The sequence below is a fragment of the Fukomys damarensis genome, unplaced genomic scaffold (genome assembly GCF_012274545.1).
Source record: "Fukomys damarensis isolate Sample0158 unplaced genomic scaffold, DMR_v1.0_HiC HiC_scaffold_16, whole genome shotgun sequence".
Lineage (NCBI taxonomy): Eukaryota > Metazoa > Chordata > Mammalia > Rodentia > Bathyergidae > Fukomys > Fukomys damarensis.
The window spans coordinates 23821133-23839658 of NW_022900928.1; the positions used below are offsets into that span (position 1 = coordinate 23821133).

General features: G+C 40.8%; 2 protein-coding genes and 1 pseudogene across 2 annotated transcripts; all 3 read right to left on the bottom strand.

Moving 5' to 3' along the window:
• Window positions 1-781: 781 nt before the first annotated feature.
• Window positions 782-1735, bottom strand: LOC104857901 (olfactory receptor 51J1). Its single transcript, XM_010617968.2, is given in 3 exon segments — window positions 782-1168; window positions 1170-1432; window positions 1435-1735. Coding segments are annotated over 3 exon segments (951 nt in total).
• A 6833-nt stretch (window positions 1736-8568) lies between these two features.
• On the bottom strand, window positions 8569-9502 carry LOC104857900 (annotated as a pseudogene).
• A 6628-nt stretch (window positions 9503-16130) lies between these two features.
• LOC104857899 (olfactory receptor 51L1) lies at window positions 16131-17084 on the bottom strand. The gene has a single exon (XM_010617967.1). It carries the CDS (start codon window positions 17082-17084, stop codon window positions 16131-16133), a length of 954 nt encoding a protein of 317 aa, XP_010616269.1.
• Window positions 17085-18526: the final 1442 nt, after the last annotated feature.

Sequence of the window (18526 nt, forward strand, 5' to 3'; positions counted from 1 at the left end):
ACTCCAAATTTCTTTTTTCATATGAGGAATACTGTGTTTTTTTCTTTTTATTGAGTTTATTGGTACAATCTAGGTATACAATACAGTTACATTCATTATTGGGATCCTGTGCCTTTACATAATAGGTCTTGGTTCTCATTTTTTCCCTCTGTCCCTTCCCTCCCTTCACCCCCTAATCCCCTCCACATTTGCAAACACTTTATTTCCATTTTTTCATTTTGTCATATTTTTTTCTTTTCCCTTATTCTCTTTCCCCTACCTTTCCCACTTTCCCTACACCTTTAGCCCTTTTCTTCCTATTAATTCACATTATTAATTATCCCATTAGGATCTTGTGTACTATTATAGTTTTTCACACCAGAGAAACTATTTGGTATTTACACATGTGTGACTTATGTATTTCACTTAGGAGTATATCCTCAATATGTATCCATTTTCCTATGAATGACTCTAACTTTTCATTCTTTATGGCTGAGTAAGGAATACTGTGTTTTCATAAACAATCTTTGCTCCATTCCTGCCGCAGGTCTGCAAGGTAATGGAAAACCTCATGCCATGAAGTGTGCTGTAAAATATCATCAGTTCTGTGTATTTTTTTTTTTTATCACACATAACCTAAGAACTATGTACATCTCCTCTCTAGTTCATTGCCAGACTGTGGAAAAACTCCTATTAGACACCATGTTTTAAGGTACCATGGGTTATATAATGAGTAAGCTAGGAACACCTGCGATTATAGAAAACAGACAAACCAAAGGTCCCTTTTTACTGTGGCCCTTGACTACACTCTGAGTCTTTGCTCTGACAGCATCCGGACAATGCTATGACGAATCTCCTTAGTCTTGATACTGTAGACAATGGGGTTGACCACAGGTGGGAAGAAGAGGTAAGCATTGGCCATCATGGTTTGCAGCAGAGGAGACACATGGTGTCCAAAGCGATGCACCATGGACAAACTAATCATAGGTACATAATAAGCAAGCACAGCACAGATATGTGAGCCACATGTGCTGAGTGCTTTCTTCCGTCCTTCTCCAGTGGCAATGCCTAGTACAGTGTAGAGTATGAGCCCATAGGATACCACAATGAGCAATGAATCCATCCCAAAAGTGGAGATAACAATAAAAAGGCCATAGATATTGTTGACAGAAACATCCCCACAAGGTAGGTGAATAAGGTTCGGGTGGAGACAGTAGGAATGAGAGAGGGCATTATGGCCACAAAAGGGCAGTCTCTGTAAGAGCATAGGCAATGGGGCCATGAGCATAATGCTTTTCAGTACAAGGATAGCTCCTGTGCCAAAGATGCGGGGCAGAGTCAGGATAGATGTATAACGCAAGGGTCTATAGATGGCCACAAAGCGGTCCACAGCCATGGCCAGCAGCACAGCTGACTCCACAATGGAGAAAGAATGGATGGAGAACATCTGGAGCAGGCATGCTTCAAAACTAATCTCAGTCATGCCAAAAAGGAATATGCCAGCCACTGTAGGGAGGGTGGACACAGAGACACCAACTTCAGCCAGTGCCAACATAGCAAGAAAGAGATACATGGGCTGATGTAGAGCAGGATCTGTTCTGATGACGTGAAGAATGATGCCATTCCCAAGGAATATAATGCAGTACATCAGGCAGAAAAGGATGGATATCCAGATGCGTTCTGCCTTCAGCCCTGGGATACCAACCAAAATGAATGTCACAGGTAAAAATCCCAAAGAGCTATTGGAATTTTTCATGTTCTAATCTCATCCCATGGGATCAGTGCCGCCGCAGTGAAAAACAGACTAGTGAGGTAACATTATTATGGAGAAAGTTGCCTGGCACTGAGGAAAGGGAAGCCGAGAGCGAACTTAGATTCATGTGGCCAAAGGTCTCATTTCTGAAAATTGGTAGACGATCTCCTCATTAGGAAATTCTGAATGTGAAAGATGTTATAGTATCCATTACAGGGAAGTTCTAGGCTGATAGAACTTATGAAAATTGTTGTGCACCTTATATCATCTAAGAGAGAAATGATTGCATTGTGTTGGTGTGGAGATGTGTGACCAGAGAAAGCCACAAGGGAGACAAAAAATATGTGAGTCATCCAAGTATAAGATGTGTGATAATGTTGGGAATAGGTGAGCAGATATAATTGATAAATGTATCGATACAAGGCGCAAACCATGATGTATAAAACAACTTAATATCTGATAAACTTATATGGTTGATTGGGGTCCAAGTGAAGATAAGATAGTGTACGAGGAGTGGAGTAAGTAATAGAGTTCAAGCAGGAGCAGTAGTTAAACCTAGGAGCTTGGGCCCAATTGAGTTTAGCTTTTCTGAAGTTTAAAAGGAACTGGAAGCAGCTGGGGATTTAGGTCAGCGGTTCCGCCGCCTGCCTCACAAGCTCAAGGTCTGGAGTTCAATCCCTGGTACTGGGGGGAGCGGGGGAGAAGAAAAAGAAAAAGTATTGTAAGAAACTAGAATGATTGTGTACAAAGGACTAAATCATTCAGGAAGAGGTAAAAACCTAGGTTGGCGGATTTGTGTGCAGTCTTTAAGGTTCACAAAAATATGGTCATGATGAAATCCAAGATCTCTTGCCTTGTACTTCTCAAACACAACTTACTTCATCCATTGGTAGTGTGCTTATGGCTCAGATACTCTGTCAAACTCATGGCAGCAAAAACACTAGGTGCCTCTGAATCTTCAAGGAGTGTGCTCCTGGCCAGGAGAAAGAAGGCAGCAGAGAGGCCAACTATCTGCCTAGAATGAACAGAATATTATCAGAGTGAGTTTAGTAATAACTGGACTGGGAGGTTAGGAGGAACTTTTGCAGGTAGTTTTATTCACCCCAGCTCCCCACATGTCTCACACACATACACATTTGTTTGCCTATTCAAACATACATATGCATAGTTTCCACATTTGTTGAAAATCTGTTTGTATCTTCCCTAGTATGAATTCCCCTTCTGCCACTAGTGAACTTACCCATGAAGGGAGACCTTATTATTCCATGTTGGCTATTATTACATTTTTCTCTGATTTGCAGACCTACAATCATTCAGTGCTCCTGTCTGTCAAGCACTATGTAGGATTTTGTCAACACAGAGTCCTGGCTCTACTCAGATCCCTGCAACTTTCAGTATCTGCTCACAGACAACACATCTCTCACACTGTTCAAATATGACTGTGAAATACCCTGAAGACCTCTTTCGGATATTAATCCTACAAAAGAAAAGTTTAGAATATCATAAAAGGGACCTAGGATGGAAAAAATCTGATTCATTTTTAAAAGTTAAGGAAACTTCCTTTAGAAGAGATATTTAAGCAGGTACTTGAGGAGTTAGAAGATATTTTCCATATAAAATGGAAAAGCATGATCCTGAAGAAAAAAATGTGGTGGGTACCTACATTGGGCATCTAAGACAGTACTTTAGGTTAAAACATAGAGAAGAATGAAACTATTGATATCCTGGTATCACTGATTTTTTTCATAATTTTTCTTTCGTGAAAATACGGGATGAAACAATGAAAAACAAATTCTTTGGCTGCCTAGATATGGAATCCCTGGGCACTTAACATTCTCTTGATGTAGTTTAACTCAGTATATATCAGTCTAGAGATAGCTCTGTGTGTAGTTAACAGCTAAGTGTGTGTAGTTAAAGTAGTGAAGTTCGGAGGTGGGAAAACCTTGTCTGAAATGATCACACCTGTCTGGAGGACAAAGGAGGTGTTTATTTTCTTCATTTGTTTCTCCCATTTTCATGTTTCTTCTTTCCCTCCAAGAGACAAATATATCCTTTTAGTTCTTTACGTACGTAAACTATTAGTCTACCACTGGATTGAGTAGCTCTTCCTCCCATATTGCCTTGATTCCCTCGTGTCCTGTTCCTTGCCTGCCACACTTCTAGTAAACTGACGCTGGAAAGGACAAAACTTCAGATACTGGAGGCAAGTGTCTCTTCTCTCTTAGTTTTTCTGTCCTTCTGTACTTTTTGCGTTTCTTTTCTGCTCTCTGTCTCTCTTGCAGTTTTGCATCTATCTCCTGTCTTGTATGTCCCTGGCCAGTTAGGATCAGGTTTTCTTGGAAGAGATCTTAAATACAATCATTCTCCTGAGCTTGCATGGTTCAACAAGAACATTTTAGGTTGGGAGGTGACAAAAGGGATTATTGAGATTTTAGTGGAGAATAATAAGGCAGAAAGAATCAACAAGAGGAAGACAATGTGATACAGCGAATCCTTTACTCCTGGTACTGGATAGAATTAGAGATGAATCGTTGGTACAGTATAACATTATTTTTGGCACATTTGCTTCTTTATTCGTAAATACAGATATGTTAATATCTACCTTACATGCAGCATTCTCATCCATACATCATTCTCAGTATTTAACACAAGCCTTTAGCACCCAGTAAATGTTATTACTTCTTACCCATGAACACATACACTGTCTCCTCTGTCAGGCACTCTCTGAAGACATTAATTATCATCACCTTATACACAATTTTGTATTTATAATGCTCTTCCCAGTCACTGCCTTACTGGTCACATCTGTGAGGGGAGCATAAAGACAGGGAGCTCCCACTTAGTGGATGAGCATCTCAGTAAGATAATTTCATTGCATGGGGAACTAAAAATAATGCAAATACCAAACTATGTGTATAATCACGGAGTCCTCTGATGTTTCTGTTTTATTTTTCACATGCCATCCAATTTAGGAAATTCTTCCTCTCATTCAACCACACTGGGTCAGAATGCTGGGGAGGCAACTGCTGACTAGGGAAAAACCTAGGAGCTTCGCTGTGGGGTAGAGCTAAGACTCACTGGAAGTTATTTTAGGACGCCGGGCTGGAAGGCCTAGAGTGTGAGCACTCACCATGGCATCAAGGGGGAACAGGAAGTTCAGTGCAACAAGGCCCTGCCACCTTGGCATTCTTACCTTCCTGGTGTTGGAGCCAGAATGCTTGCTGCTTTCCTCATTCTAAGCAATCTGAAGTTCTGGGAGTGTAGCAATAGGAAGGGAGTTAGGTTCCCTGAGGAGCAATTACTCAGTTAATAATATCATACTTTCTCAAAAATAAAAATCACTAAGGGAAATAAGAAACAATATTGAAGTAAATATAATTATCGAGTAGGGTAACTAAGCAGTTAATGGGTACAAATTACGTAGAAATGGTATCACCTGTAAAATAACAGTTATTTGTTTATTATATTTTTTTTTTTTTTTTTTTTTTTTTTGGCACCGGAGATGGAACTCGGGACCTTGTGCTTGAGAGGCAGGCAATGGAACCACTGAGCTAAATGCGCAGCCCAGTTAATACAACTATTATGGGACAGTTTTATCTTACAGAAATATTTTTTTCAGTGGTCATCAAGTATTACTTTTATGAACATGTTTTTATGAAATAAGTAACAGGACCGAGAATTGTTAGTGTCTGGAGAACATCAAGGGTGCTGAATTTCAGGAGAAGACAGAATCCAAGGGCTTGAGTTGTGGACAGGAAAAGTTCCAGATTGGGCTGGAGTGAAAGTGGGGGAAAGACTGATTTGAAAGCTGTAGTCACTAGATTTTCCAGGCACAGGTAGGTAGAGAGAGTTGACACAAACAAACAATGAAGATACTCCAGGAGGAATATTTCCAGGAATCTTGAGTAAGGGCAGACAAGAACATGAACGCTAAGAGTATGAGACTCCTAGGTAATACTCATTCAATAATGCAGGAAAACATTGCTATGCTTTATTGCAGAAGACACATTATAAAATATCAAGAAGTAACCCACTGAAACTATCAGAGTAAACCCATCTAAGACAAGAGTGGAAAACAGGTAGATGCATATAAATACTTATTCCAATATGTTAAATATGAAGTTATCTGGCACAGCAAGAGTTCTGAAAAAAGAATTTTGGACACACTGATGGCAAATATCTAGGATGAGGAAAGTGAATTTATATAGGACACAGGCATTGCAGGTAAATTAAGAAAATCATGGTTTACAACAGATAGAAAGGTTTGGAGATCAGAAATACTCTTGGACACCCAACTACTTGAATGTCTCAGATAAAATATCCCCAATTTATTGGACTTGGACCATTTTGCAAGTCAAGTGTATGAATGAACTTTTCAGATGAATAAGATAAATATAGTTATCAATGATTTATTATAATAAAATGAACATCTTCAAAGGGAAGAGGGGTACAAGTGGGTTGTGGTTTTAAAAGCCAATGACTACATTTTTATTCTTATCTCCCTCAGAAGCTTCCTATTCTGTGAAGGACAGAACCTTTGTATATCGTGTAATACCAGTCTAAGTTTCAGTGAGCCTGAGAAAGAGAGAAAAGAGGCCCAATGTTAGTAGCCACCAAGAAACATGCTAATAGGTGGGCAGAGACGGACCAGAGAAGATGCTGTCCAGGGAGAATGGAGGTTTATGAAGGAAAAGAGTGAAATAACGAACAATAATGAAGCATTCCCAAGGGGAAAGGAACTATGTTTATAAAAATGTGTCAAAATAATAATTAATGACAAACTTTCTTAGAGAAAAAGGAAACTGCATTCATATTTTCAGTTTATATTACTTGGTAGGTGACCCTGTATTCTGAGGCCAACTACCAGGTAATATAATACTGAGGAATTTAAAATCAGCTGGGAATAAAAATCTATTTTCTGGACCTGTTAAGTTCTGTCAAATATGAAAACATACCTAACAGGGTTGTAAGATTGGGTAAAATATCATATTGAGACTTTTACAACATTGACAGCAATCTTAGACATCCTCTTACCATGTTAAAATTTCTTCCTACAATATTGATGAAATAAAATTTCATCTTCAACATTGCCATGGGTTTTCCATACATATTTATTTTCATACATTAAAACATGTACGTTTTTTCAAGCGTCTCCTAAATGGCACTAGAAATGTTGAACCAAGCAAGCCTACTGGCATGGAGGGCGAGATTTGTGTTAAGACCACTAGTGATTTATTGAGAGGTTGAAAGGTTTGGTAAATTCCAGGGAAATATCCTTAGAGCATGCATAACACTTCTTATTCATTAGTGTAAGTGAAAAAACAGAAACAGAAAGGGAAGGAGAGTAAAGAATACACATACAATTATCAAAAGGGGTTAATGTACACAGCAGAAGGATGAAGTACATGTAAGGGTAAGGAAATATATGTGCACTTGTATGCATTCATTCAGTCAATAATTTATTTAATCATTCACTGAATATTTAATGAGTGCATATTATGTTCTGGGAACTACAGAGTTTAATATGTCTGTAGTGAAAAAAAAATAAATAAAAAAACAGATGCAGCCCAAGCCTCATTGGGCTTAAAATATACTTGGTTTAAACAGATGTTCAATTGGAAAAAATAGTTCAGAGAGAATTAATTGCTTACAGCTAAGTGGTGAAATAAGAGAGACAACAAGAAGCAAAAGTGCTTTTACAAGGAGGAAAGAGAGAACCTAGTCTCAATACCCAAGGCAGGGTACTATGGGAGAGACAGGGACACTGATAAATCTGAGCCCTTCATTATTCGCCTTATCTTTGATCAGTTATGTTTCTTTTTCTTATAATATTCTGCATGTTTGCAGTCCACGATCATTCATTGTCTCAGTTTAGAATATGTATGCTCAATAGCAAAACCCCAGTTATAAGCATTTTTTTATTCCAGTTGTCCCAAGGTTTGAAAAGGTTTTGTATATCTTTATATATGGAGATGTAGATGTATACATCTTGTTCTCAATATATCTCTCTGTATACAAAAATACACTACACATAGTATGTAGACTATATATACAATGAAATATAAAATATGAATAACAGAAGAAAGTATTAAATGCATTATTTTTTAAAAAGTTTAAACAATGTAGGTAAAATGAGAATTCCTTTTTTATTTTTGGTACCAGGGATTGAACTCGCGTCCTTGCTCTTGTGAAGCAGGCGCCGGAACCACAGAGCTAAATCCCTGGCCAGAGAATTCCTTTTTTCCTATCTTCACCTTGCAGTAATTCTCTGAAAGAGCCCTCTTATTATCAACTTATTATATTTTCATACACAGAACAAATTGATTTTTATTTGCTTAAATGGTTTTTAAAAAGTGCTAGCATATGAACATAATATATATATATATATATATATATATATATATATGTATAATGTAAAAATTTCCATTTCTTGTGTGAGCTATCAAAACCTATCAATTTGGGTCTTTTCAATGAAAAGAAAATAATTGATTTTTTAAGCCCTAGTTCAGTTAATTTTTTACCTGCCAATGGTCTGCCAACTTTTCTCAACTATTTCAAACATTAAAGTGAAATTCTAATTCATGTGTCTGTGATCATGAAAAACCCTGACTACAAACATATGGTACTACCGAAAATTGTAATTCCTGGGTTAAAGAGTAGCAGGCACAGAAAACACTATATTATACTAACTCACTTTGCAATTCATGGACCGCACAGGTTCATCAACATGCAACCTTTTCAGCCTTCCTAACTCTAAGGAGCCCTCTCTCCCTCCCTGGACTGGCTGGTGACATTGAAATGACTTGAGGGATAGTATCTCATTGGCCCTAATACTCTTAGTATTTTCTTTGAAGAAAGAGTTGGACCAACCCCTGGCGAATCTGTTTGGTCTTAACACTGTAGATAATGGGATTGGGCACAGGCGGTACGAGCAGGTAGACGTTGGCCAGCAGTAGGCAGACAGCAGGTGCAGTGCCCTTCATGAAGTGGTGCACAAGAGCCACACTGATCATGGGCACGTAGTAGACAAGGACAGCACACATATGTGACACACTTGCTGAGGGCCTTGCGCCGCCCCTCACCAGAGTTGAGGCTGAGCACTGTGTAGAGGATCAGCACGTAAGAGACAACGATGAGCAGAGTCCAGCCCAAAAGTAGAGGTCACAATGCAGAGCCCGAGGACGCTGTTGAGATGAGTGTCCCCACAGGGCAGCTGGATCAGATCTGAGTGCAGACAATAGGAGTGGGAGAGAGTGTTGTGGCCACAGAAGGGCAGATGCTTCAGGAGAAAGGAAAGTGGCAACATAAGCATCACGCTCTTCAGGCCAAGTGCGGCACCAGAGCCAGCAATACGAGGCAAGGTCAAGATGGCAGCGTAGCACAGTGGGTTGTCAATGGCCACAAAGAGGCCCACGGACATGGCCAGAAGAACTCCCAACTCCATGATGGAAAATCAATGTATGGAGAACATCTGCAAAAGGCAGGCTTCAAAGTAGATCTCATTGGCACCGAAAAGGAAGATGCCCAGCACAGTGGGCAGTGTAGAGGTAGAGACACCGAGCTCAGCAAAGGCCAGCAGAGCTAGGAACAGGTACATTGGCTGGTGCAGAGAGCTGTTCTTCTTGATCACACCTAGGATCAGGCTATGGCCCGTGATGGCTACAAGATAGGTGGAGCAGAAAGGTAAGATAAACCAAGGGTACAGTGCTTCCAGGCCAGGAGACCAGTCAGAGGGAAGTATTTTGGAGTGAACTGACTGCTGTTGAACATTTTCATGAGTCTGAAGCCTGGGGACTTTGGCCTACGCGTGGGCAGGGACGTAACCTGAGGCAGGACACACAAAAGTTAACATGCTGTAGATTAAAGGAGCTTGCACATGCTTCTGCTTAGTGCTGTCTACCGATCATTTCGGTCTCCCTCTTCCATGACCAGTTCAATTTGGTTTTCAGGACTATGTGAAAATGTGGAGTCACGACTTACACAGAGGCCTACATGTAGAAGGCTGGAAGGTTAGAAAACTGTATGATCTGTGGTTCAAACAAATTCTCCTAGTGGTATCACTGAATGCAATGGGCACAATTTAACCTTTCCCCTTTATGCAGCAAAAGATGGTATGGTATATTTTGAAAAGATGTTCATGGAAAGACAGTGACATCAAGAAATCTGGAACTTATGTGAATTCTTTTAATTCCTGCTAGATCACATTGAAATTTAGTGACTGACAAGAACCTGAGTCAGGAGCAAACATTTCAGCATTGGCACAGCATTGTTCAAGAGATAAAGACGATGCCCATCTTCACCACAGCAAGTAGCATCGAGATGGCCCGTCAGTGGGAACTCAAAATTATTTTACTTATCTGTATACGATGTCTCTAGAATGAACTCAGTTCTCCATGTTTACTCCACACATCCCTCTGGTGTCTTACACACTTGGAAGGAGGAAGCAGTAGAAAAAAATTTATGCTCTGAAGGTCCACGGAGAGAAGTGTTTTGCTCACAAGAATTCCTGTTACTACAAAGAAACATTCTGTCCTCTGAAAAATTCTCCTCTCATTGCCAACTTACAGATGGGAGCATAGTTATTCAGAGTTTACGGTGTGTATGGCCATGTCAGCAGGACATGTTTCACGTTTCTGAAGCAGTAGAACTGATGACCAAAAAACTCAAAATTTAAATCCGCCATAGATCTCAAATCTGATCTACTGTGGCAACACTGCTGAGGCTTCTGAGACCCCGGCTGAGAAGGCGGTGCAGGCCCCTTTACATTAATCCAGGAGAAACTCAGCTGTCAAGAGGCTGGGGCGAGACCTCCGTATGCAAAGAAGCACTGGCGAGGAAACCTCCACACAGCAGGATGGAAGGTCATTCAAAATCTGTGTCCAAGGAGATGAAAGGAAAAGGAATGAAACCACTTTCATCACGTGAAGAAGACAGATCTGAGTCACTTCTAGAAAAGATATACAGAGAGAAATGTGTCGGTGATGAGTCTGGAGGTACCGAGCTGTGGGCTGGACATGGGCCAGCAGACATGGCTTCCAGCCTCTGCCTTCTATCTGTCAGACAAACTAAGAGCGGTGAATGCGATAATAGACACGAAGTAGCCTTATAAACTGCAATAAGCATAGGCCACAAAAGAGTAATGCTGACCATTGTGGGAGACGTTAAGTTTTCAAAATACAGAGGTAAAGTTTTTTCACTGAAGATGAAGATAGTTACAGCAGAAGAGATTTTTTTTGATGTAGAGCCGCTCCGATTTATGGGTCTTGTCTGCTTTTAGTTAATATCGCAGGGTACACACCTTGCTTCTACTCAAATCTCTCATGCCTCAGTGTAGCACATTGGTACTGCGGCCTCATTGCCTTTCTCTTTATTAACTATCCTTAATATTTTCAATAATTTCTATTGATTGCTTAGAGTATACTAGCTATTTTTATGTTCCTTCTTTAGGGCTTCCAGATTTGTTGTCTCAGATTTTGGAATTTCAGAGCAGCAATGTTTCTTCTGCAGTTTTTCTTTTGTGTTAGCTCAAAAACTAACAAAGCAGGGGAGTCTTTTAAGAACATTCCCTTAGTGGGATACAGTTGAGAAGTGTGCCTTTTTTAAAAAATGGCTTGATGTTTCAGGATGATAAAAATTAAAGTCATTAACATTTTGAGCTCATTTTCTGTGCAGGTTTTTGAGTGTCATTTATGTATCATTCGTTTTACAGATCAGATTTAAGCTTGTGTTTGCTTTCTTCTTTTGCCCCAGATCACACTGAACAATGGATGTAACACATCTGTCTGTAGAACACCTTTTTAAAGAAAGCATTTATATTTCTATGTCAGCTTGAACTGACAACATGGTATATAGAACGTCATGAAATATTATTTCACAATGAAAAGAAGAAAAATGTATTGGCAACTATAGATGTTATGAAGAAGAGGTTATTTCTAGTTTTGCAATAAAAATCAATTGAGCTAAATACAAAACATGACACTGTAGCTGCAGTTTTAAGACTTATTGTTACTGTTCATTTTTTTCCTTATAAGTTTATTGGTACATTCTAGGTATACAGTACAGTTACATTCATTACTGGGATCTTGTACCTCTACATGACAGGTCTTGGTTCTCATTTTTTCCCCTTGTCCCTGCCCTCCCTTCACACCCTCCTCCCCTCCCCATTTACAAACACTTTATTTTCATTTTCTCATATTTTTTCTTTTCCCTTATTACCTTTCCCCTACCCTTCCCACTTTCCCTACACCTTTAGCCCTTTGATGATGTTTGTCCTCATTCATGGAAGCTATGTGCATGGTCCCCTAAGTACAATGAGGTTATGTATGTGATTTTTTTCCTAGGGCATTATAAGCTCATTTTGAGGAAAGCTACTCTGTCACCGTGGCTGTACACATGGAAAGAAAGCAAGGGAAGCAGGGCAAGAGGAAGGAAGACATATATTGCAGCAAACAGCAATATTATTCTAGGTGAGTGTTTGGTGAAAATGACTTAATCTTCTTTTATTGAACAAGTACACTTTTGAGGATAGAAAAATAATTTAATATCCTATGTATTTCATTACACATGAAGAGCTGTTAGTAGATCAGTGCTAATGAGTAAAGTGTGAGAGTTGAGTGTGAAATATTCATAGAAAGAGATTAAAACTGGATATTTATTAGGGAAGGAGGCAAAGAGGAATGGACACAAATTGAGAAAAGGAAATAAAATGTACCGACATGACACTACAGGTCAGGCAACCCGGAAGTGTTTTGCATAAATCTGTATATTTCATTCTATTAACTCTCAAAAGGAACTAATCACATCCATTTTGCAACTTGCAAGGCAACAAGGGAGTAAACTGATCCGATGAGGGAAGACAGATTGATAAGGACAACAAAGTCCCTTGTAGAGAAATAATGAGTTTTTGGGGCAACATGGAAGCTTCCTAGCTTCAGGTTTTCTAAATTGAAAGATTTAGGGTACATCTCTGGACAAAACACACCCGTGACCTCCTCCTAATTCAGTGTCCTGAATGGAGGAGTCATTCGCAGCAGGGGGTGGGCGCAATGTGTTTGAGGAATAAGCTGCATCTAGAAGAAACATCTCAGGTTCGGCTCACCTGTGCGGACTGCGTCCTTCTGATTCCATAGTCGGGCCTTCCAGGGTGAAGCCAAGCTCTGCTTTGCGCATATGCACAGACCCCACACTGCACTGTGGGCCATCTCAGCCCAGCTTCTACCTCACTAGCGAGGGGCAAGGGCTGACTACTCAGGCATTTATCCTGACAATCGAGCCGGTTCTTTTCCTTCCCTCCACTTTGCCTTTCAAGCCCCTGGGAGACACAGAGAAATGAGCTTTCCATGAAAGTGCTTTCTCTGGGCCTGCAGTAATAACTGGTCATTTAGGATCTCAGGGGTACGCTCTGGGGAGCACATGAAAGAGTATAAAACAAGATATGTGTGTATGTCTGTGTGAGCATGGATATGTGCACATTAAAGTATATAAGTTTATATGAATTCACATCTGAATATATGTGTACATGTGTATGTATGTGTGTATATGCAGGGACGTTCACAACCTTGCTTGTTCATGTAGAATTTTATTTGCACATTTCCATGACTCTATGAGCCACTAATATTGCTGCATATGTGGCATATCAATTCAATGTACTTTTATTTCTGTTTATATGCACCTGCATGTTTTTCATTACCTGAAAACTATGGCATTTGAAGATTCACCAAAATTAAAACCAGTAAGATAGTTTTATCTTTTCCCCCACACTTGAGAGAGATATTACATCTGATAAAAAATAGATTGAGTATTTCCGTGGGAATAAACAGGAGAACTTGCAAAGCTCAATGGCCCATCAACTGGAGACTGGATAAAGAAGATGTGGTTTTCCTATAAAATGGAGTACTACTCACCCACAAACAATGAGAAACTAGGTCATTTATAGATAAATGGATGCACATTGAGGCCAGATTCATAAGTGAAATAAATAGGACACACCTGTAAATACTGGATAGTTTCTCTGGTGTGAAAAACTAAAAGTGTAAATAAGGTTCAAATTGTATAATTGACAATGTGAAATAGGAAGAAAAGGGTTAAAGTTGTAGAGAAAGTGGGGAGGGTAGGGGAAAGGAAAGAAAGGAAAAGAAAAAATATGAGAAAAGCAAAAAATGGAAACAAAGTCTTTATAAATAGGGAAGGGTGGAGGGGGTGAAGAGAGGACAGGGGAATGGGAAAAATAAGAAACAAGATACATCATGTAAAGGTCCAAGATCCCAGTGACAAATGTAACTGTACTGTATACCTAAAAAGTGTCAATAAACTTAATGAAAAACAAAACAAAACAACAAAAAGAACATGCTTTCTCAGCACTGCATTTCCAGATACTCTCCAGCAGAGGGCAGCAAAGGTCTGTAGACCCAGAGTAGAGCTGCACGATGTACGTACTACAGGTAAGAGGTAAGAGGTGACCATATGTCTGGCTTGGGACCTGGAACAGGGTTAGTATCTGCAATACTTTTGATGTACAACAGAAAACATGACCAACAATACCTAGTATATGGTATCTGGCATAAAACACTGTCACATTTTAATAGTCTGATATTTGCATTTCTTTACCATAATACTTTTAGAAAACCTTCACACACTGCTGGTGAGATGTAGATTAGTGCAGCTATAGTTGAACACAGCCTGAAGATTCCTCATAGAAAACAAACAGAACACTAACTCCCAATGACAGTAACATAATAATGGTAGTGGGATATTTCAGCAGCCTATTAGGTACGCATCCAAAGGGAGTGAAATTGGTACAGCAAAAAGATACTTACGCTCTCATGTTTATTGCAGCACTATTCATAAAATCCAGATTTGGTACCTGACTGAATAAAGAACGTGTATCTATTCAAGGTGAGATAGTATTCAGCAATGCAAAGGAAGAAATCTTGTTATCTGTGGCAGTGTGGATGAACTTGGAGGATTTAATGTTAAATGAAGTAATTCAGGCTCAGCAAGGTAAGTTGCATGCACTCTTACTCACATATGGAGCCTGCAAGAGCTGCTTCAGGTAGAGAACAGAACGGTGCTACCAGGGAGGGAGATGACTGGGCAATGTGGATTGGGGAGGTGTTGGTCAGAGGCTACAAAAATTCATTCAGGAGGAGTCAGTTCACAAGATCTATGGCACAGAGTAGTGATTATAGTTCATATAGTCTCAAAAACACTACGCGAGTGTATGTATAATAAAATGTTAACTATATGACAAAAGGCATCGTCTCAGTTACTTTTCTATCGGTGAGGCAAAATACCCAACACCCTACATTAAAGGAGGAAAGGTTTCCCATAACTCAGACTGTAGAGTTTTTAGTCCATAGTCAGCTGGCTCCAATGCAGGGTGGCACGGCAGAGGGGCATCACAGAGAAGTCCATGGCAAAAACTGCAGGCAGAAGGCAGCCAGCAGCAAACAGCAAGAAGCAGCGACCGCAGCAGCCCTCTTTCCCCCCCTTATGTTTGGATTATCCAGGCTACCTGACCTTGGGGCAGGCCTCCTTAATCCTACCATTGCACTGTGAATCAGTCCCAGCATCTCACACTGTAGATCCAGCCACCCTCACAAGGCCCCATGCACCAGGCTCCGTGAGGACACCCATTTACAAACCCTAACGGGCGTCTTTTAACTTGCTACATCTTATCACTCCATAATGCATGTGCTCTTCTGAACATCATGTCATACATAATTGATACATATAATTTTGCCATTTAAAAACATAACATTAATGCATTTAAAAAAAGAAATATTTTATTGGAAAGAATGGTGGTAAAACCATTAGTTAATCCAAAGAATAGGAAGAATATGATTTAACTTCCACACCACCAGAGTCATTTCTTGCTAATGATATCATTAGAATGAGTGTTATAAGAAGGAGTAGAGTTAGAGTTATAATAAGTCTGTAAAGGAAAAGTACATAATCGCTGGAATTTATAAATATATAAAACAATCATTTTTCTTTTAAGAAAACATTGTGCATTTTTAAGCAAATGTATTATTGGTAATGAATATAATCTTTATTTTTATTGAGTTTATTGACACACTTTAGGTATACAGTACAGCTGCATTCATCATTGGGATCTTGTACCTTTACCTGACAGGTCTTGGTTCTCTTTTTCCCCCATACCCCTGCCCTCTCTTCATCCCCTCAACCCACCCCTATTTACAAAGTCTTTATTTCCATTTTTTTCTTTTCTCATATTTTTTTCTTTTCCCTCATTTCCTTTCCCCTACCCTTCCCACTTGAACCTTTTAAATATTTATTATCAAGTGATCACACTAAAATAAGTAAGCAAAACTCAGAGGTTTCTAAGAAAGGGACTCCACTCCTTCCTCTGTGAATTGCCATGGTCCATTCCGCGTTTTCACTGTACCTTCCCCAAGGAGATCGCCCTGACAATGGCCCTTCGGATCTGCTGGGTCTTGATGCTATAGATGACAGGGTTCATCACGGGTGGGAAAAGCACGGAGACGGTGCCCATGAGGGTGTGCACCAGGGGCGGGGTGTGACGCCCGAATCTGTGCACGACGGACAGGCCCATCACAGGCACATAGAAACAGAGCACAGCCAGGATGTGGGAGACGCAGGTGTTGAGGGCCTTGAGACGCCCCCCTGCCGAGGCGATGGCCAGCACTGTGCGGAGGATGACAGTGTAAGAGAGCTGGATGAAGACGACGTCGGAACCCATGGCCAGCATTATAGCGCATAGCCCGTAGATCCTGTTGAAGCGTGTGTCTGAGCAGGCCAGGCGGATCATGTCCTGGTGGAGACAGTAAGCGTGGGAGAGCGCCCCGCGGCGGCAGTAGTCAAATTTCAGCAGGTGCAGGGACGGTGCAGTGGTGATGGCTGCGCTCCTCACTCCCAGCACCAGCCCGGCCAGGGTCACGCGAGGACCGCTGAGCGCAGACGCATAGTGCAGTGGGAACCGGATGGCCACCAGGCGGTCCAGAGCCATGGCAAAGAGCACAGCCGACTCCATGAAGGAGACGGAATGGAGGAGATGCTGCTGCAGAACACAGGACACCAGGCCCACGGCCCGGGCGTCAAACCACAGCACGCCCAGCACCGAGGGCAGCGAGGACATGCACAGGCCCAGGTCCGTCACAGCCAGGATGGCCAGGAAGTAGTACATGGGCTGGCGGAGGGAAGGATCAGTTCGTACTAGATGCAGGATGGTGGCATTACCCATGAGGGCCACTAGGTATCCTAGGAAAATGGGCAGTGAGATCCAGCGGTGAGCCCACTCCAGGCCTGGGAAGCCCATCAGCAGGAATGCAGAGGAGCTGGAGTTGGCACTGGTTAGAATGGGCATCCTCATGCACCGATGCCTGCTCTCTGCGAAAAGCGGTGATGCCTTCAAGGTTACAGACCGGTCAGCGTCGGGCCTCCCCACTGCGCCACCAGGCCTAGGCCCAAGGCCAGTCTATATTCTCCACAGTGGGCTTAGTGGATGCCTCATTAATCCCTGCCCCCAGCTCAAATCTTTTACTGCTTTCCCTGTGCTTTTTCTCACTCTCCTCTTGTTCTTTAACTACATTAAATTTTCATAATACACTAAATTTCCATTGATGTTTTCCCTAGTTTTGTCCAGCTAATAGAATATAGGCATTCTTTGAACTTCTCTGAAAAAAATGTATAGTTTAATATTAGAACACTCTGGTTCTTAAAATTCTGCTCCTCCCAACTTGTGTTTGTATGGACTTGCCTTTTGTCCCTCTTGTGGCAAAAAACTCAGCTCTAACTTTTCTAAGCAAATGTATAATTGTCAGGAAGACCATTATCTAAACTGCTCTGTGTAATGCCTCCTGGTTCTAATGTGATTTTTTTTCTCCCACATTTCCAGGCGATTGAAGAAGAGATTTTCAGCTTCTTTCCAAAACTAACACTTCTTGAAGAGCCCCTGGCTCTCACTGTCTAGGGTGCAAGCCTCCGACGTCTCCTCAGTTCCCCTGGGTCTTCCTTCTTCTCACAGTTATACTAATCCAGTGTCTACCACCAGTCAGTCTGTCTGTCTGTCTTTTTCCTTCAGCTGTAGAGATTAAAACAAGGCTTTTGCAACAAGCTACATGCCCAGTCCTCTAATTTTTTGAAGAAGAATCTTGCTAGGTCACTGACTTACCTGGACTTTTGTTGAATTCATAACCCTCCTGCCTTAGCGTCCGACCTCCTGGCTGTAGCCCACGTCTTTAAAGCTATTACATCTTTTCAAATCACTGAGAATTTTTCTATTTTAAATATTCGGAGTACACAGTCTCTCCAGATTGCTTGTCACTTTTCCTTTTTGTCCTTTTAAAAATTAAAAGTCCTTGTCAGAAATTAAACTGGGAAACAAACTCTACACAGTTTAATGAAGTCAGGAGAACTGATTAGAGATGTTTCCTACAGGTATTACAAGGTGTACATATCAATCAGTGTTTCTTCAAGCAGCAACAACTATAACAAAACCTATTTCTCTATCAAGTTTGTTGAGTATTAAAAACAGAGGATCTAGGAAAATGCTAAGGGAGACGCTGCTACCCATAACTTCAGTGTGTGATATGGTATTTTCTTCTGTAATTTCATCCCTAAAGTAAGGATAATATTTTCTAAGCAAAGAATTGACGCAAGTTTTAGTTGATACTCCCTGTGAATAGAATCTGGCACAGAGTCTGGGGTAGAATAAATGATAGATATGTGTTACTCTTGCTTCTAAACCCCAGTTTTTCCTTCCCTTTTTTCCATTTCCCATGGTCTCTGCCCTCTCAGCACGTGGAAACGCAT

Excerpts from the sequence above, each read along its gene's own strand:
- LOC104857899 (XM_010617967.1), bottom strand. The coding sequence starts at position 17,084 with ATGAGGATGCCCATTCTAACCAGTGCCAACTCCAGCTCCTCTGCATTC.